The sequence below is a fragment of the Rhinolophus sinicus genome, chromosome 4, assembly GCF_057876585.1.
Source record: "Rhinolophus sinicus isolate RSI-liver-muscle chromosome 4, RSI-T2T, whole genome shotgun sequence".
Taxonomy (NCBI): Eukaryota; Metazoa; Chordata; class Mammalia; order Chiroptera; family Rhinolophidae; genus Rhinolophus; species Rhinolophus sinicus.
Genome location: NC_142504.1, coordinates 75,862,016 through 75,878,126, shown reverse-complemented (window position 1 = coordinate 75,878,126; position 16,111 = coordinate 75,862,016). Strand labels below are relative to the sequence as shown.

Sequence of the window (16,111 nt, the reverse complement as noted above, 5' to 3'; positions counted from 1 at the left end):
CCTGATTTTTTCCCCCTGAGATCTCATATCTGAAGTTTGGGAATTAATTTGACTTAATGGTAAATTCTACAGTAATAAACACATAGAACAATGGAAACTTTTTAGAATACTGATATTCTCTATTTGTATAAGGCATTATAATGTACTTGAGATTTGATTAGTATTCTTTCAAATAATGTCTAATAAATTTCAAGAGATTTAAGATCCCAATTATTCTTCTCATTCATAGGTTAAGAATCTTACCTTGCAACTGGAACAAGAATCAAATAAGCGACTGTTGTTACAAAATGAATTGAAGACTCAAGCATTTGAGGCAGACAATTTAAAAGGTCAAGAAAAGCAGATGAAACAGGAAATAAATACTTTATTGGAAGCAAAGAGATTATTAGAATTTGAGTTAGCTCAGCTTACAAAGTAAGTCTCAAAAATAACATTGTTGATTTCTATTTGCGTTCAGCATTGCTTATTTGTTTTATATTTTGTGTGTGTATAGATTACATACTTAGAGTTTGTAAAAGGAAGATTTAGAAAAAAGCATTTAGAAACAATAATTTACTTGCAAAGCAAGTTTGCAAGGGAGTTCGGGCTTTGGAAGGACAGGCTCACTTAATAAATAAATACATGTTTAAAGGAAGAAAAAGGAAGATTATCACAACTACGTTTTTACAGTAAGTCTTTATGGTGGAAAAAACACAATTTTCTCATGATTTTCATATCCACAGAAGTCATCTTTTTTCACACTAGAATTATAAAACCAAGGGATAACCTTCTTTTTAGTAAGAATTCAGTACCTTACAGGAAATGTTCAAGGTTTATTTTATAGAGAATAGAATTAGACATGATGACCCTGTGTTTGTTTGTTTTGTTTGTTCTTTTGGCTCATCTCAGAATGCATAGTGCCTTTTTTCTCCTCCTACTCTGAGATGTGATGTACCCACTTACTTGAAATGAAGACAAAGCATGATGTCAGTATTACTTTGAGAATTTGTGTAAGGACGTGCTTCAGAAATTTAATTTCAAAGATGGGTATATCTTATGCCAAGTCATGTGTTTTTATTTCCTCCAAATTGTTATAATAGCTTCATTTGCCAGCTTCATTTACAGCACAGTAAGTTTTGGAAAAAATTGTCAGTTTTGATTTTATTGGATTTATATTGGTGAAATTCTTTTCCCCTTTTAGAGCCACTGTTTTCAGCCAGTAATGCTTTATAGTTTTCTTCTCCCAAAATAATTTTAACTCAGCATTCAACGAACATTTATTGTGTACCTTCTATCGATGGTATTCCTTATTAGATGCTGAAAATACAAAGCTATTAATGCATAGTTATGAAAACATAGCTGCAGATGGAATTGTTCATCCTTGAAAATCTGTGTCTATCAGTTGTATCATGTCTTTCTGCAACTGTTCCTCTCAGTGTAAGTTGTTTCTATGTGTGTGTTAAATACATGTAGCTGTCTCTGTTCCACCACCTTTGTCAGTTCTTGCCTCCCTTCTTATTCCTTACCTGATGAGTGATTTCCACACCACTCCCCTTGTGCTTAATTGGCCATAAAATATAGTACTGAGTTATTCTTATTATGTGTTAAATATTTTCATGTCCTCTGTTTTTAAAGGTTTACACTATATAAGACATTGTAAATGTATCCCTAAGAATGCTTTTCTCTACAAAAATTTACCAAAGAAATCATTTTTATTTTTGCAATTTGGATTAATCCATAATTAATCGTCTTCTGAAAGTAGAAAAGTGTTTCATCTGCTTTGCGTGGTCTCATTTTATAAGGAGCGAAATGGAAATAGTATGGCCTAACCAAATATAATTAGTAAATACTGCATAATGAAGTATGAATTTCAAAAACAAAGGTCATTTTAGTAAACCTTTTTATTCTAGCAACTTTAAACAACAAAGAATAATATAAAGTCTACTATAAATAGGAGCATTTGTTTACTATTTTCTCTTTTATCTGAAGACAATATAGAGGAAATGAAGGACAGATGCGGGAACTTCAAGATCAGCTTGAAGCTGAGCAGTATTTCTCGGTGAGAATCATTTTTAACATATACACTGTTTCAAAGCCTGACTTAAAAGAAGGTATTGAGATTTTTAATGTGAACTGATTCTTTTTCAAATGACTGTGAAGTGGTTTTCTCCCTGTTTATATTGTCATTTCTACATTTTATGTCTGAATCTGAGTTCATAATCTTTTAAGTTGTAAAGAAATGACCACTTTTGTGCAAATATTTCCAGAATTGCTGTTAAACTAGAGCTACATGTGAGACTTTGGTAAGGGTTCTGTCTGCATGATAGCAAGCTCGGGTGGTTTAGAGTGCCAGTATTATCATGTGTGGTTTGTGTATACACATTACAGTAGCCTGCATACATCCATTTGTAGGTAAAACTACATACAGGTGTAAGTATAACTATTGTTCAAGAGCTTTTTTCTGTTTTAGCTCTGCATTTTATGCATCTATTTTGCTTTTTCTCCATAAAAATCACTCTCTTATTTGTTACAGGCCAAGTTATTTTCACTACTACTATTGATGAGCATTTATAGCTAATGCTTTGAAGTTTTATTGAAGCCTCTGAATTTTTTTGTTTCTTTTGGTTGCCAAGCTTGTGCTCTACCATTTAAACTTAACGTTCTCTAGTTGCTCCATTGCTGTTAACACTGGCGGTCACCCTTCCCACGAGCCTTGTGTAGTGTGATTAAATGTATACAGTTCAGGTTGTGCTGGTCGACATGCCCTAGAAATCAGTAGTGAACAGTATTGGAAGTAATGGTTTCCCCAGTAAAAAAAAAATCTGAATACCATTAAAGCTATATAGATTTTTCACATGATTTAGACTTCCATGCTCTGTTTTGCTCATCTCCTAATAAATAGGGTGACTTGCTATTTTTTTGTCTCTTTATTTCTTGGCTTATTAGACCATTACTGGAGTTATGTTTTTAAATTTTTTAAAAAGTCAGTATTATTGAAAAAACCTTTCCCTGCGTGTAGATCAATCTTATATGTTCAAAGTGTCCTGTAATACCATGCACATTTTCTTGGCCACAGACTTCCATAGAGTAATTATCTAGTACCTCCAGACTTTGGGATGCCTGTCACATGACTTTTGGTGGTTCTTATGGATTCTTGATTGTGCCTCTATAAAAACAATATAAAACCTGACTTTGTGTCTGTCTTAGTTCTGATTTATTCCATTGCTTTTGAGGATTGGGTTAGATATTGTTAAATATGATACGTTATTATGAGCCAAATTTAACATTTTCTTTAATTTAGGCTTTCAAATCAGATTTCTTTTTATTTCTTCACCGATTACATACATAAATTTTAGTATTTGGAGTCAGACAAAAGAGAGATGAGATTGTTTCCTAAAGGCAAAACGGATTATTTTATGTTAGAAATTGTACACCCTTGAACTAGATAGAGCAAGCCATCCCTCTTCTTTCATTTGCAATCCCATAAAAATGTATGTATTTTTCCTCTAAAAAGTTCTATTTCTTAGCGGGATAATTAAGTGTACAGTATAAAATTTGTTCTCCACAACTATTTACTGGTCCTTCCTTACTTTTTTCAAATATTTTATAGTAAAAAGGATAGTTAATTTTAGAAAAGAAAGAAAGAATCTTCAGAACTGAAAGTTTATTCAGACCCCAGCACCTAACACAATGTGGGTCTAATACTTGTTAAATATTTATTGATGAAGTTGGCAAAAGCTTAGTGAATTTTGTAAGAACCATTGTTCTAAGTATACGTTATTTATATGTTAACAGAACACTTGATAAATCTTTGTGGCTATTACTCCATCCCACCCTTCCAAAAGAGAAGTGGTTTCTCAAATATTATTCACTTCAGGAATTGATCTAACGTTTAAATAAGTAGTGCTTGCTAAGTTTCTTTATAATATTTTTCCCAAATCAACATAATTTTAATATGCTTTTGAGGTATAATTTCTATATAATTAATTGTGCCCGTTTTAAGTATATGTCGATAAGTTTTGACAAATGTGTATACTGTGTGTCCACACCACAATCAACACAGAAAACATTTCCTTGACCATAAAAAATTCCCTGGTGGCCCTTTGCAGTCAGTCTTCCCCACCCTCCTCTATCTGCAGGCAGCCACTGATTTGCTTTGTTCAATATTAATTATTTTCACCTGTTCTAGAATTTCATATACATGGAATCCTTCAGTATATACTCTTCAGCGCCTGGTTTCTTTAACTTAGCTTAATATTTTTTAGATTTATTTTGTTGTATATATCAGTATTGCATTCCTTTTTATTGCTGCTACAGATACACCACAATTTAAAAAATTTGTTGATGGATATCTGGGTTGTTCTAGTTTGAAGCTATGATGAATAGAGCTGCAATAAAAATGTGCATTTGAGACTTTGTGTGGATATATACTTGCATTTTTCTTTGGTAAATACTTGAGAGTGGAATTGTTGGAGCATATGATAGTTGTTTAACTTTATAAGAAACTACCAAACTGTTTATTAACCCACCAAAAACATTTATTTCTTCTTATCACCTGTTTTGCAGACACTTTATAAAACCCAGGTAAAGGAACTTAAGGAAGAAATTGAAGAAAAAAACAGAGAAAATTTAAAGAAAATACAGGAACTACAAAATGAGAGGTATGTTCATTTTACTTTAGTGCAAGAATCAGTGCTACAACAAAGCATTCTTAAATGAAAAGTTTAAAGATAGAAAGATGTGCCATATTCTGATGGCAGTGGTATAGCAAATCTTAATGAGTTAATTCAGAACCAGTCAAACTAGATTTAGGCTAAAGTTTACCTTTATGGTGAAGAAATAATTTGTTATTAATACATTAACACTACAAATTATACAGATTCACTAAACTGTGACAGCAAATTTTCAAGGGTCTCTCAATCTTCAAACACCTATTTGTATATAAATAGTTCATGCTGTATTCTCAAGTCATGATTTTGTTATATAAATGTATTTAAAGTCTTCCTTTTAGTATTATTATGCAGGTTAATTTCCATTGCTTGTGTGCTTAGAACCTTAAAAGGAGACCTTAAGGTCTCTTAAGCTACTTAAGTGTGCCAACTTCTCATAGCTAGATAGTGTCAGAACAGACACTGTAACTCGTTTTCCTTTAAACACCTTTTAAAGAAATAACATTTTTTTAAACTTTTGTTGAAGCAAACAAATACATAAACTAACAAAACATGTACAGTATTATGAATTATATGACAAATATCATAACTACCACCCATGAAAGAGATGGAACTTTGCTCTCCACCTCACAATTCTACTAATTATACCTCCTTCCCTCCGCACCACAAGAGTAATCACTGTCCTAACACTTATTTGTTGAAAGAACTGGATCATTTGTCTTACACAGTTTTCCTCAGTTGTGATTTTGTTGATTCTGTTTCCATAGTTAATTGAACATTTTCATCGTCTTTTTGTCTTTTCTGCAAAATGGTTACATCTAGAGCTGTGCTGTCCAATATGGTAGTCACATATAGCCATTTATATTTAAACTTTAATCCATTTAAATAAAATAAAACCTTTAGTTCATTAGATGCACTAGCTACATTTTAAGTGGTTAATAGTCACATATAGTTAGTGTCTACCACATTGGACAGCACGGGTGTAGAACATTTCATCATTATAGAAAGTTTAATTGGACATCCCTAATCTGGAGGCTTAATCAGATTCAGATGGGTTTTTAGAGGGGAGAAGACTGCCTCATATATAACTTTGTAAAGTCTGGTTGCCTGTTGTGTTGTTAGCAACCACTGACGCTCAATTCTTAGAGCCTTAATATATTAGGTAGAGTCTAACGTAGGTACAAAACTACATTTCCAGGTTAGTCTGTGTGACAGTGATAGACTCCTATTGTAGATTATAATCTGTTGCCTATCATTTGTATGGTATCTATGGTGTAATATGCAATCCCAGGTTGTGTGCATTCACTGTGATGGGGGCACCCAATCCACTACATACTATTGTTTCCAAAGGTTGGTATGTTTGCCCTTGTTTGATCTCTCTAAGAGAAATATATTGATCATTGCTATTGTGCTAACTACTGTACCTCATGCCAGTGATATAATTATCAGTAAATTATGGTTCTTACCTTCAGGTACTTCAGAATCTAGGCTGGAGAAAGATAAAAATTAAGGTAGATAGCTGTGACAAAGTGATGTGGGAGCATATTGAAAGGTTATACCTCATCTTATGTGGGATTCAGAAAACATTTCCCAGGTGACAACTAAGGAAAAGAAGAATTCACCAGGGGATAGAATATGAGGAAGAGGAAAATATAGGTAAATGCAGTCTGTAATTTGGATAACAGCAGATGGTTTAGTTAGGGAGACAGTTGGTGACACATAATGCTAGAGAGGTAAACCTGTGTTCATGCTAAAGAGTTTGGAGTTATCAAACATTGAAGAGTGGAAAGTTTTGTTTTTGTTATACTCTGTTGTGTATCCACATCATCTAGATCAAGGCCTTGCAAAGAATATAGTATTCAATAAATGAGAGAGAGAGAGAGAGAGAGAGAGAGAGAGAGAGAGAAGAGAAGGGAAGGGGGAAGGGAAGGAGAAGAAAGGAAGAAAGAAACGTCTATGCTGGAAATTGACAAGGCGATGTTTTAGAAAGCTTCACTCTTTAGCGTGGAGAGTGGATTAAAGTGAGGCAAAGCTGGGTGGATACAGGGAGTCCAATTATACAGCCATTGGAATAATCTAGATGTCAAATTATAATGGAAGTTGGCAGTAAAAGGAAAGGCAACTGCATGAAAAAAGTAGGAAATAGAAGCAGTAGGACTTACAGATTTGGGGGACTGGTGGTAAAAGTTAGAGAAAATTTCAGGTCGACTCTCAAGTTTCTGACCAAGGTAATTGGGTTGATGGTAGTAGCGCTGGTCCCTAAGTTAAGGAATGCCAAGTCTATGAGATGAGAGGAGACAACATATTTCCATTTCAGACCTTTCTATAGTCATTACTATTGTTATATAAACATACCAGTAAATATTTCCTTAAAAAATAACCGTCTTTTAACTGCGTATCCTCTTCTACCTACTGTCCCATTTTTCTGCTTCCTTTTGTAGCAAAATTCCTGAAAACTGACATGCCATTTCTCTTTTCCCATTCCCTTGAGCTCATTCCAGGCAGATATTTGCACTCATCACTGTACTAAAATAAGCCTTCTCAAAGTCACTGGTGACTTCCTAAAGCTAAAGACAATAGTTCTCAGTCCTTATCTTACTTAACAGCAGTAGTTGACATAGTTCATTCTCTCTCGACAAATTTTTTCACTTGGCTTTTGTGACATCACACAATATTTTCTTTTTTTTTTTTTTTGAACTGGCTACTCCTTCTCAACCTTCTTTGCTCCTTTGTCCCTTTCCATCTCTGAGACCTTTAAAGTTTGGAAGGCCCAAGGGATCACTCTACTTGTTCTCATCCAGCCTCACAGCTTTAAATAGCATCAGTGTACAAGTATATTCTCCCCTGAATTCCAGGCTTATATATCCAGTTGTCTATTTGACAACTCCACCTGAGTGTTTAATAGGCATCTCATATGTAACATGTCCAGAAAAAATTCCTGATTCCCTCACCTTGCCAACCTGCTCCTCCATCTTTCCTATTTCAGTATTGGCAATTCTATTATTCCCAGTTATTTAAGTCAAAAATTTGGAGTCATCCTAGACTTCTTTTTCTCTTATATTCTGCATGCAATCCATCAATAGATCCTCGTAACTATAACTAAAAAATATATCCAGACTGTAATCAGTTCTCACCACTTACAGCATTTACCAGTCTGATCCAAACTGTCATCATTTCCAATCTTGATTACTTCAGTACTTTCATAACTGGTAATCTTGCTTCTGCCATTGACCCCCAACTGTCTGAAATTAATACAGCAGCCAGAATTTTAAAAACGGAACAGTCAGAGTAAAAGCCAAAGTCCCTGTATTGTTTTAGAAAGTTTTATATGTCTGTTCTTCACCTTCCCACACCCTTTCTCTTACTGTGTCTTTCACAACTTTCCCCCATCTCTCACTCTGCTCACATTAGCTTTCTTTAGACCAACGTTAGGGTATTTGTAATTATTATAGATGGCTCCTCTGCCTAAACACTGTATTCCTAGGTACCTACATGGATCACTGTCTTACTTGCTTCCTATTTCTTCTCAAATGTCATTTTATCAGAGGCCTCCCTGATCACCCTATATAAAATAGTGACTCCTTTTTTATGTAGTGACCACATTCTTCCTTTTTTTTTTTTTAATCGTTCTGTATAGCTTACTATATATTGTTCATTCTAATATCTTCTTTCATTTTTCTCTATGGGACTCTGTGTATTACTTCATTTTTAAAAATTGTCTCATCACCCCACTAATGTATGCCTCCTGAGGTCAGGTACTTTGTTACTGCTGCATGCCTTAATTTCTAGAGCAGTGTTTGGCACATATACTTAGCATTCACATATTTATTGGATAAATGAATGAATATCTTTTTTTCTTTTTCTTTTATAGTTATTATATGTCTCTCTCTTTAGGCCTGAGACAGAAAATTCTATTTGCCTCGCTCCCTTAGTAGAAAATAGAAGGTATTCACTTGGCAAACATTTATTGAGCCTAATGTATACAGGGGGTACAGTCATGATCAGGTTAACTTAATGAAGAGAGGCTCTCTGGGAAGAAAGAGCCGGCAAGGCAAAGGCAAACTGGAGTGATCTGGTCTTGATCTGAATGTCAGTTCTGAAAAGCCTTAAAGTATAATTCACAAACGATTCCTAGAATCGTTTATAGTAGTTTGCAAATCTATTTATAAGTCTTTATAATCTCATTGAATTTCAGAGCTGGAAGGGACCTCAAGAATAATTTTGTTTAACGCTCTCATTTTACAGATTTGATTAAATTGAGCTCCAGGAAGTGTAAGGAACTTGCCCAATATCTCTCCACAGTTAGTGTTAGAATAGGGATAAGGGTTTAAATCTAGCCTCGTGATTTACAGGGCAGTGACTTTTCCCCTATGCCATACTGCCTTCCATTCCAAATCCACAACGGATTCCTTTTCAAAAGTAGACTGCTTACCATTGCTTTATTACCTTTTCTTAGTTAAGCACAGAGCAGATACAAGGTTAAAGAGCTCTTTTATAGTTTTTCAAAGTGAGAGCTTATATTTATAGAAAGTTGGTAATGGATTCAAAGTTTATTTTAACCACTAGAAAACTTAATTCTTTTTCTCATTTAAATATAATTGTGTTTTTAAGCATATGGTTAAGTTGGAAGAATGAACTCAATTTGTTCTATTGCAGAGAAACTCTTGCTACTCAATTGGATCTAGCAGAAACAAAAGCTGAGTCTGAGCAGTTGGCTCGAGGGCTTTTGGAAGAACAGTACTTTGAATTGACCCAAGAAAGCAAGAAAGCTGCTTCTAGAAATAGACAAGAGATTACAGATAAAGATCATGCTGTTACTCGGGTAAGTGTGATAGTCAGGTAAGTTATATGACTAAAATTAATTTAAATCAAAATAGGTCACATCTTAAAGTTTAGGGTGTGTGTGTGTGTGTATGCATATTTACTTATATACAGTGAGTGGTCAATCTGTATTCATGTATAAAATAGTTTGTATGATCCAAAACAGTTGTTAAGGATTGAAATTTTATTCAATGTATTGGGTTTTCCCCCTTCTGGCTGTAGATCTTAACATATTTTATGCAAATAAATATTTAATTTAAATTTATTTGTTGTGTTATCTTAATACATTGCAACTTATTTTTATGGCCAGAATTCTGTAAAATTCAGAGAAGCTATTTGGGGATATCTACAAATACATTATAGAAAAACCAGTTACTACAAACAGTTACCTGTTCCTGAAATTTATACTATAAATAGACCATGGGGCTAGAAAGGGGAGTTAGATTTTTCTTCTTTTGAAGCCACCGTAAAGTGCTATGATTCAAATACCAGCTTTGTCCCTAAGAAGTTACAGTTTTGACAGTTTGCTTTAACTTCTCCAAGCCTTAGATGCTTCATCTGTAATTTTCAGTCTAGTTTTCTTTCCATTACATTTTTCTTCCTTTTATTCATATGTATATATGTGTATATGTACACGCACAAACATATTCTCTGAAATAATTTTTGGAAGATACCAGTTGTTTTTAAATATTTTATTTTAATTATAACCACATAAACTGGAAACCAGGCATTTTTATAGTTAAGCAGTGTCAGACGTGTTCTCACCTATGGAAAAAGCAAAGTATTTTTTATAAAGGTTATTGCAATAAATGGGAGACTAGCAAAGAGACTATAGCTTAAACCTTTGTGTGCTTTGTTTAGCTTGAAGAAATGAACAGCATGCTAACCAAAGATACTGAATTATTAAGAAAAGAAAATGAAGAGCTAACTGATAAAATGAGAAAGGCAGAAGAAGGTATGTAGGGTTTTTATTTTTTTTAATCATGTTAAATCAGCTCAGTAAATTTTTGCTAATTATGTTGTGCGTTAAGTTTTGGAAATATTTGTTTTCATATGTTAAATAACTTCTATAGCCTTAAGAATTTTCCTTTTTTCTTTTTTTTAAATTTTTATTGGGGAGTATGTTTTTTGAGGACCCATCAGCTCCATGTCAAGTTCTTGTTTTCAGTCTAGTTGTGGGGGGCGCAGCTCACTGGCCTATGTGGGAATTGAACTGGCGATCTTGGTGTTATGAGCACTGCGCTCTAACCACTGAGCCGGCCACCCACCCAAGAATTTTCTTAATAGAACTTAAATATTCTCACCCCCCAAAAAAATAAATGAGGTAAATATGTGAGTTGATGGATGTGTTAATTAACTTGATGGGGGAGAAGAGAATCCTTTCACAATGGGCATATATGTATGTATATATGAAATCATTACCTTGTATACTTTAAATATCTTACAGTTTTGTCAATTATACCTCAATAAAGATGAAAAAATTATCTTGAAGAAGTTACTAAAAGTTCCTTTGTAGTATATGCTAATTTAAATAAAGACATTGCTAATTTGGAATGCAAAAATTAATGCCATGCAATAACATTTTATATAATTTGTTCACAGAATATAAATTGAAGAAGGAGGAGGAGATCAGTAATCTTAAGGCTGCCTTTGAAAAGAATATCAATACAGAACGAACTCTTAAAACACAGGTATACATGTGCTCAGCCTTTTCTATAAGTTTGTATTTGAGTATTGTATATTCAGAAGTTAATATTTGCTCTTTGTGTACTTTTTCTTAAAAGTGAGGTTATAAGATTCAAGCTGTTCATTGGAACAAATAATGTAATAGTCTTTCTTCACTAAATAGAGAAGACATTCAGGAAACAGGATTTCAACTGAGTTAAGAAAGCTAGTTTGTCTAGTTGTTTGACTAGTAAGAATGTGTTTTATATTGTATAGAAGACCTGTAATTGACAATAGCATAACTTAGTGAAAAGATAAAATACTTGATTGAAGCCGAGAAAGAAAAATTGGGAATAAGACAAATTATAGGAGTGGCTGTATTATTTTGCTTTGTATTAATGATGCAGCTAGATCAGATTTTTTTTACACTAAAACTTGGTATCTTGTCATTTTACTAAGTTACCAATAGTTTAAATTCTTCATAAGGTACTATGTAGAATAAATATCTTCTATGTTTTATTAAATGATTATAACAGATTCCTTATTACCATTCCACTCTACGTGTCAGTAATCCTTCATGTTAGAACTAGAGTAATCTTTCAAAAATGCACTTAATACCTGTTGAAAATTCTTCAATGGAGGTTTTACTTACTTTTATACCAAAAGAGAGACAATGAAGAAAAAGATTGACATTTATTACATAAAAATGTCGGTCTGTAGAGCCCAAAACAGCATAACTTGAAAGAAAACAAACTAGGAAGAATGTTTACAGCAAATGTAGATAAATATAAAAACCATCTGCAAATCAAAAAACCATTCAATAGGAAAAAAAAAAAGTAAGGGACATTTAAGAGAAAAAGAAACACTAAAGATTTTTTTAAAACTTAACCACAATAATAAATAGAAATTAAAACAATAATGAGGTATCTTTTTGACAGTTTAATGGACAGATTTAAATGAGATAAAATATTTAGCTTTGGCAAGAACATGGGGAAAGTTTATTCGTATACTTTTTGAGTGAGTAAACTATAAGAGCAATTTAACCAAATAAAGCATTTTAATGTGCATATTCTTTGATCCAGTAATTGTGCCTTTAGAAATTTATGCTATAAAAATACTTCCATATAAATGCTCAAAAGAAATATATACAAATATAATTACTGCAACATTTTCAACAGTGAAAAAATAAAAATAACCCAACCATCCATCAATGTACTATTGATAAATCATGATACATCCATACAGTGGAATGCAAAGGAGCCATTAAAAATAAATGAAGTAGATTTACATGTAATGGCATGGGGAAATAATATTTCCATGATATATGAAATAGTATTAAATTAAAAAAAGCATGTTGCTGCATAATGTACAGCATGATTCCATTTTTAAATTTAAATACATATTTAACCTACTTATATATGAGTATATAGGGAAATGTCTAGAAGGATATATACACTCAGAAATTTAGAGAAAAGAGAAGGCTTTAGCTGAGGTGGTCTTTGAGGAGTGATATGTCAAGTACTTTTCACTTTTTTTATAATATATCTCTGTATTTGATTTTTCTTGTAATTAGTATGGTAGAGTTACTATTAGAAAAATACCAAATATGCATTTATAAGTTCAATGAAGTAAGCTTTTACTGCATTAAGAAAAATATGTTCAAGTGTTCCTCATCCTAGATGAGACCTAATCTACATGGAAATAATAGTGGTTAGGGCTTTTTTCTGTCTTAATGGAAAATCTGGCTTTTTTTTTTTAAACATTAATACAGAACACGCGTACCCTGACTTACGTTTTATAGTTTCTGTAGCTATTTCACATGCTTTTACCAGTTCTGACTCGTTTTGAATATATTTTTTCCTTCTGACAAAAAGTGTTAGCCTCAACTATGTTTACATTTCTTTTCACTTTCAAAAGGACCCCTCAATATGGCCTACTCAGGTGCCTTGTCCCCTTACTTTTCTTACTTGTCCAAAGGAAAAAAATTATGTTGGGCTTTTTTGCCTGTGTACTGTTTACTCTTACTATAATGCCATCCTCCTCTCCTATCCACTCCTTCATATCATTTTTTTGCTTATCCAACTTCTATTTGTTTCTTAAGAAACGTGTAATCACACATGTTTCCCTGCTTCTCCAAGTCCCAGGTACTGTTCATATCACACTCTTGCATGCCTCTTCTTACCACTCAGTACTGTAATGCTTGTTTGCTTGGCTCCTCTACCAGACTAGAATGCCTTTGGGGCATAGCTATATTTACAGTCTTTATATCTAATGCCTATCAAAGTATATACAGTATAATAAGTACTGAATAATTGTTGAATGATAAATGCTTTTGCAAGCTTGTCTTGTTCATACATTTAAACAATGAGAAAAATCAATAGTAGTTGTTACTTGTGCTACCATATCCCAATCTTCATTAGATTTTCCTCATTTTTAGCACAAAAAAGTCCTACATCCTGATTTTGTAGGAAAAAAATACATTTTTAGTGGAGATTTAAATTGGATGGCTACACTAGATCCTATTAATAATGTTTTAATGTTTTAATAGGCTGTTAACAAGTTGGCAGAAATAATGAATCGAAAAGATTTTAAAATTGATAGAAAGAAAGCTAATACACAGGATTTGAGAAAGAAAGAAAAGGAAAATCGAAAGCTACAACTGGAACTCAACCAAGAAAGAGAGAAATTCAACCAGATGGTAGTGAAACATCAAAAAGAACTAAATGACATGCAAGCGGTAAGATATGTGTGGGTGTGTGTGTGCGCGTGTGCACGTGTGCACACATGTAGGGTTATTTTCTTAAACTGTTATTACTATATATGCCTATTATCTATTGATCTTATTTAGATTAGATTTTTTTCATATAAAAATGCATAGTTTGGTTTATACTCTCCACAGTTCTGTCATTTACTCTAATATGAACCATGATCTTAAAACACTAGAAAATACTCAGTTGCTCAACCAACTAACATCTGCTTGATTACATAGGCTACTTTGAGCAGAACAACCAAGAGATTTTTGCCTCTTTGGTTTCAGACTGAAATTGAGATATGGATGGAAATATAGTGACTATAGTTGGGATAGAGCTTTTGGTGTATTGGAGCTTATTTGTTTTCTCTAATCAGGACTCACTGTTCTGAAATCAGAATGTCAAACTTAATTGTTTGATACTTCCTTGGTTGTTAATAGCACAAAATAGAGAACGTGGTCTCTGGTCTTAGACAGACTTAGACCCAAGCATTGACTCCATCATTTATGGTTTTACCAGACTGAGAAGCTTTCCATACCTTTTAAATTACTTTATTTGGAGCCCAAAAAAAGCGTTTTCTGTTGTTTTAACAAGTGCTTACTTTTTGTCTCTGTTTTTTGATGCCTGTATTTAAAAAAAAAAAAAAACTTTTAAAAACCTCATGTAAAGCAAAGAGGAGCATATCTAAGCAATGTATTTACTAAGGAAGAGAACTTGCATTTTTATAGTGGTTTTAAAATCTGTAGTAGTAAACATGAAAATTTCAGTAAATTTTTAGTTTTAGCTGTTTTAGATTACTTGTACTTCCATTAATTCTTAATTTCTTAATGTTGGAAATTTGATCTTAACACTTCATATGATCTTGAAATTTTTCACAATTAGCAATTGGTGGAAGAATGTACACATAAGAATGAGCTTCAGATGCAGTTGGCTAGCAAAGAGAGTGATATTGAGCAATTGCGTGCTAAACTTTTGGACCTTTCGGATTCTACAAGTGTTGCTAGTTTTCCTAGTGCTGACGAAACTGATGGAAACCTTCCAGGTAGGAATATTTCTGTTACTTCATCCAAATTTGCTTAAATGTCATGGAAATTAATGTATATTTCTTTCATTTGGTATTCTACCTCTTGTCATTTTGTCCATGGATCCTTAAAAAGGAATTTATGTTTCTGATAGCCAAAGTCCTATGATGTTTGTATACTTAGTGAATTTATAGACTAAAAGCAGTCATAAACAATCTTAGGCTATTAAAATAGATCTCAGAGGCTCTACCCTAATAGAAACCTGAAGAAGTTTCTGAACCTATCTTGAGCTGCCTAACTCGATGGTTGAAGCTGTTGCACATCTCTCACTATTTAAAGAAAATTATACATGTTTCATGATGAGCAGCTCTTTAATGTTTTATGTATTTTGTGCTAAAACTAAGAACTGTACTTAATAATCAGAACCACAGGAGCTCTATTATAGAAGCCTGCCTAATGTAGTAGTGATAAACTTTAATCAGACTTTAAGTTTCAACTTTGGAGAAATAGATAAAAAGGGTTGGGAGATGCAGATGGGGAGCAGGGAGACAACTAAAGGCAAAAGTGAGTAACTAGGATTTCAGACATTTCTTCTATATCTTCTTTTCTCCAGTGCAGAACCAATTAAAAAATAAACACAGCTTCATTGTTGGGTTAATTGTAGTGCAAGCTATAATACATTTATGTCTTTTTATGAACAATACACATATTACAGGTTCAATTTACAAATGAAGTAAATATGTTATATATGTATTAAAACCATGCATTATGATTTTAAAGGCACACACACAACACACACACACTTGACATATCACACATTCTTAGTTCAAGGTATTAGAAATTTTATTTACATGGCCATAAACTTGAAAATATATTTTAATTAGTATATTTCCTGATTAATGCATGAATAAAAAATAAAAAGATATTTATGAAGCAACGTGTTTGATATTGTAAGAATTTTATTTTAACAATTACTTGATGTAAAAAACTTGATAGACTAAGAAAATTTTTATGTTATCATTCTTGGCCAAGAAGAAAGTGGGACTCAAAGTGGGAAGTGAATTCAACTTCTATTTGTATGCCATATGATGCCTGTCCTCATTCTTTGTAGCTTTGCGACCTCAAAATCAGATATATAGAAAGGATAGGGCAGGCAATAACTAGTTCTATTCCAGTGCTCAAGGAATTTCTTCTGTTTTCTCTA

At 32.9% G+C, this 16,111-nt stretch overlaps 1 protein-coding gene across 5 annotated transcripts in view; it reads left to right on the top strand.

The window, feature by feature from the left end:
* Positions 1 to 16,111, top strand: part of ROCK1 (Rho associated coiled-coil containing protein kinase 1) — a 141,705-nt gene that overhangs the window by 112,357 nt on the left and 13,237 nt on the right. For all 5 annotated transcript variants that reach the window (XR_002138132.3, XM_019741231.3, XM_019741232.3 and 2 more), the window contains exons 20-27: positions 230 to 414; positions 1,969 to 2,038; positions 4,546 to 4,640; positions 9,306 to 9,471; positions 10,332 to 10,425; positions 11,073 to 11,161; positions 13,684 to 13,872; positions 14,768 to 14,927. Coding sequence is in view for 4 of the 5 variants with exons in the window: in XM_019741231.3 (XP_019596790.1) it covers positions 230 to 414; positions 1,969 to 2,038; positions 4,546 to 4,640; positions 9,306 to 9,471; positions 10,332 to 10,425; positions 11,073 to 11,161; positions 13,684 to 13,872; positions 14,768 to 14,927 (1,048 nt within the window). In the remaining variant the exon portion in view is untranslated. The remainder of the gene's footprint in view (positions 1 to 229; positions 415 to 1,968; positions 2,039 to 4,545; positions 4,641 to 9,305; positions 9,472 to 10,331; positions 10,426 to 11,072; positions 11,162 to 13,683; positions 13,873 to 14,767; positions 14,928 to 16,111) is intronic.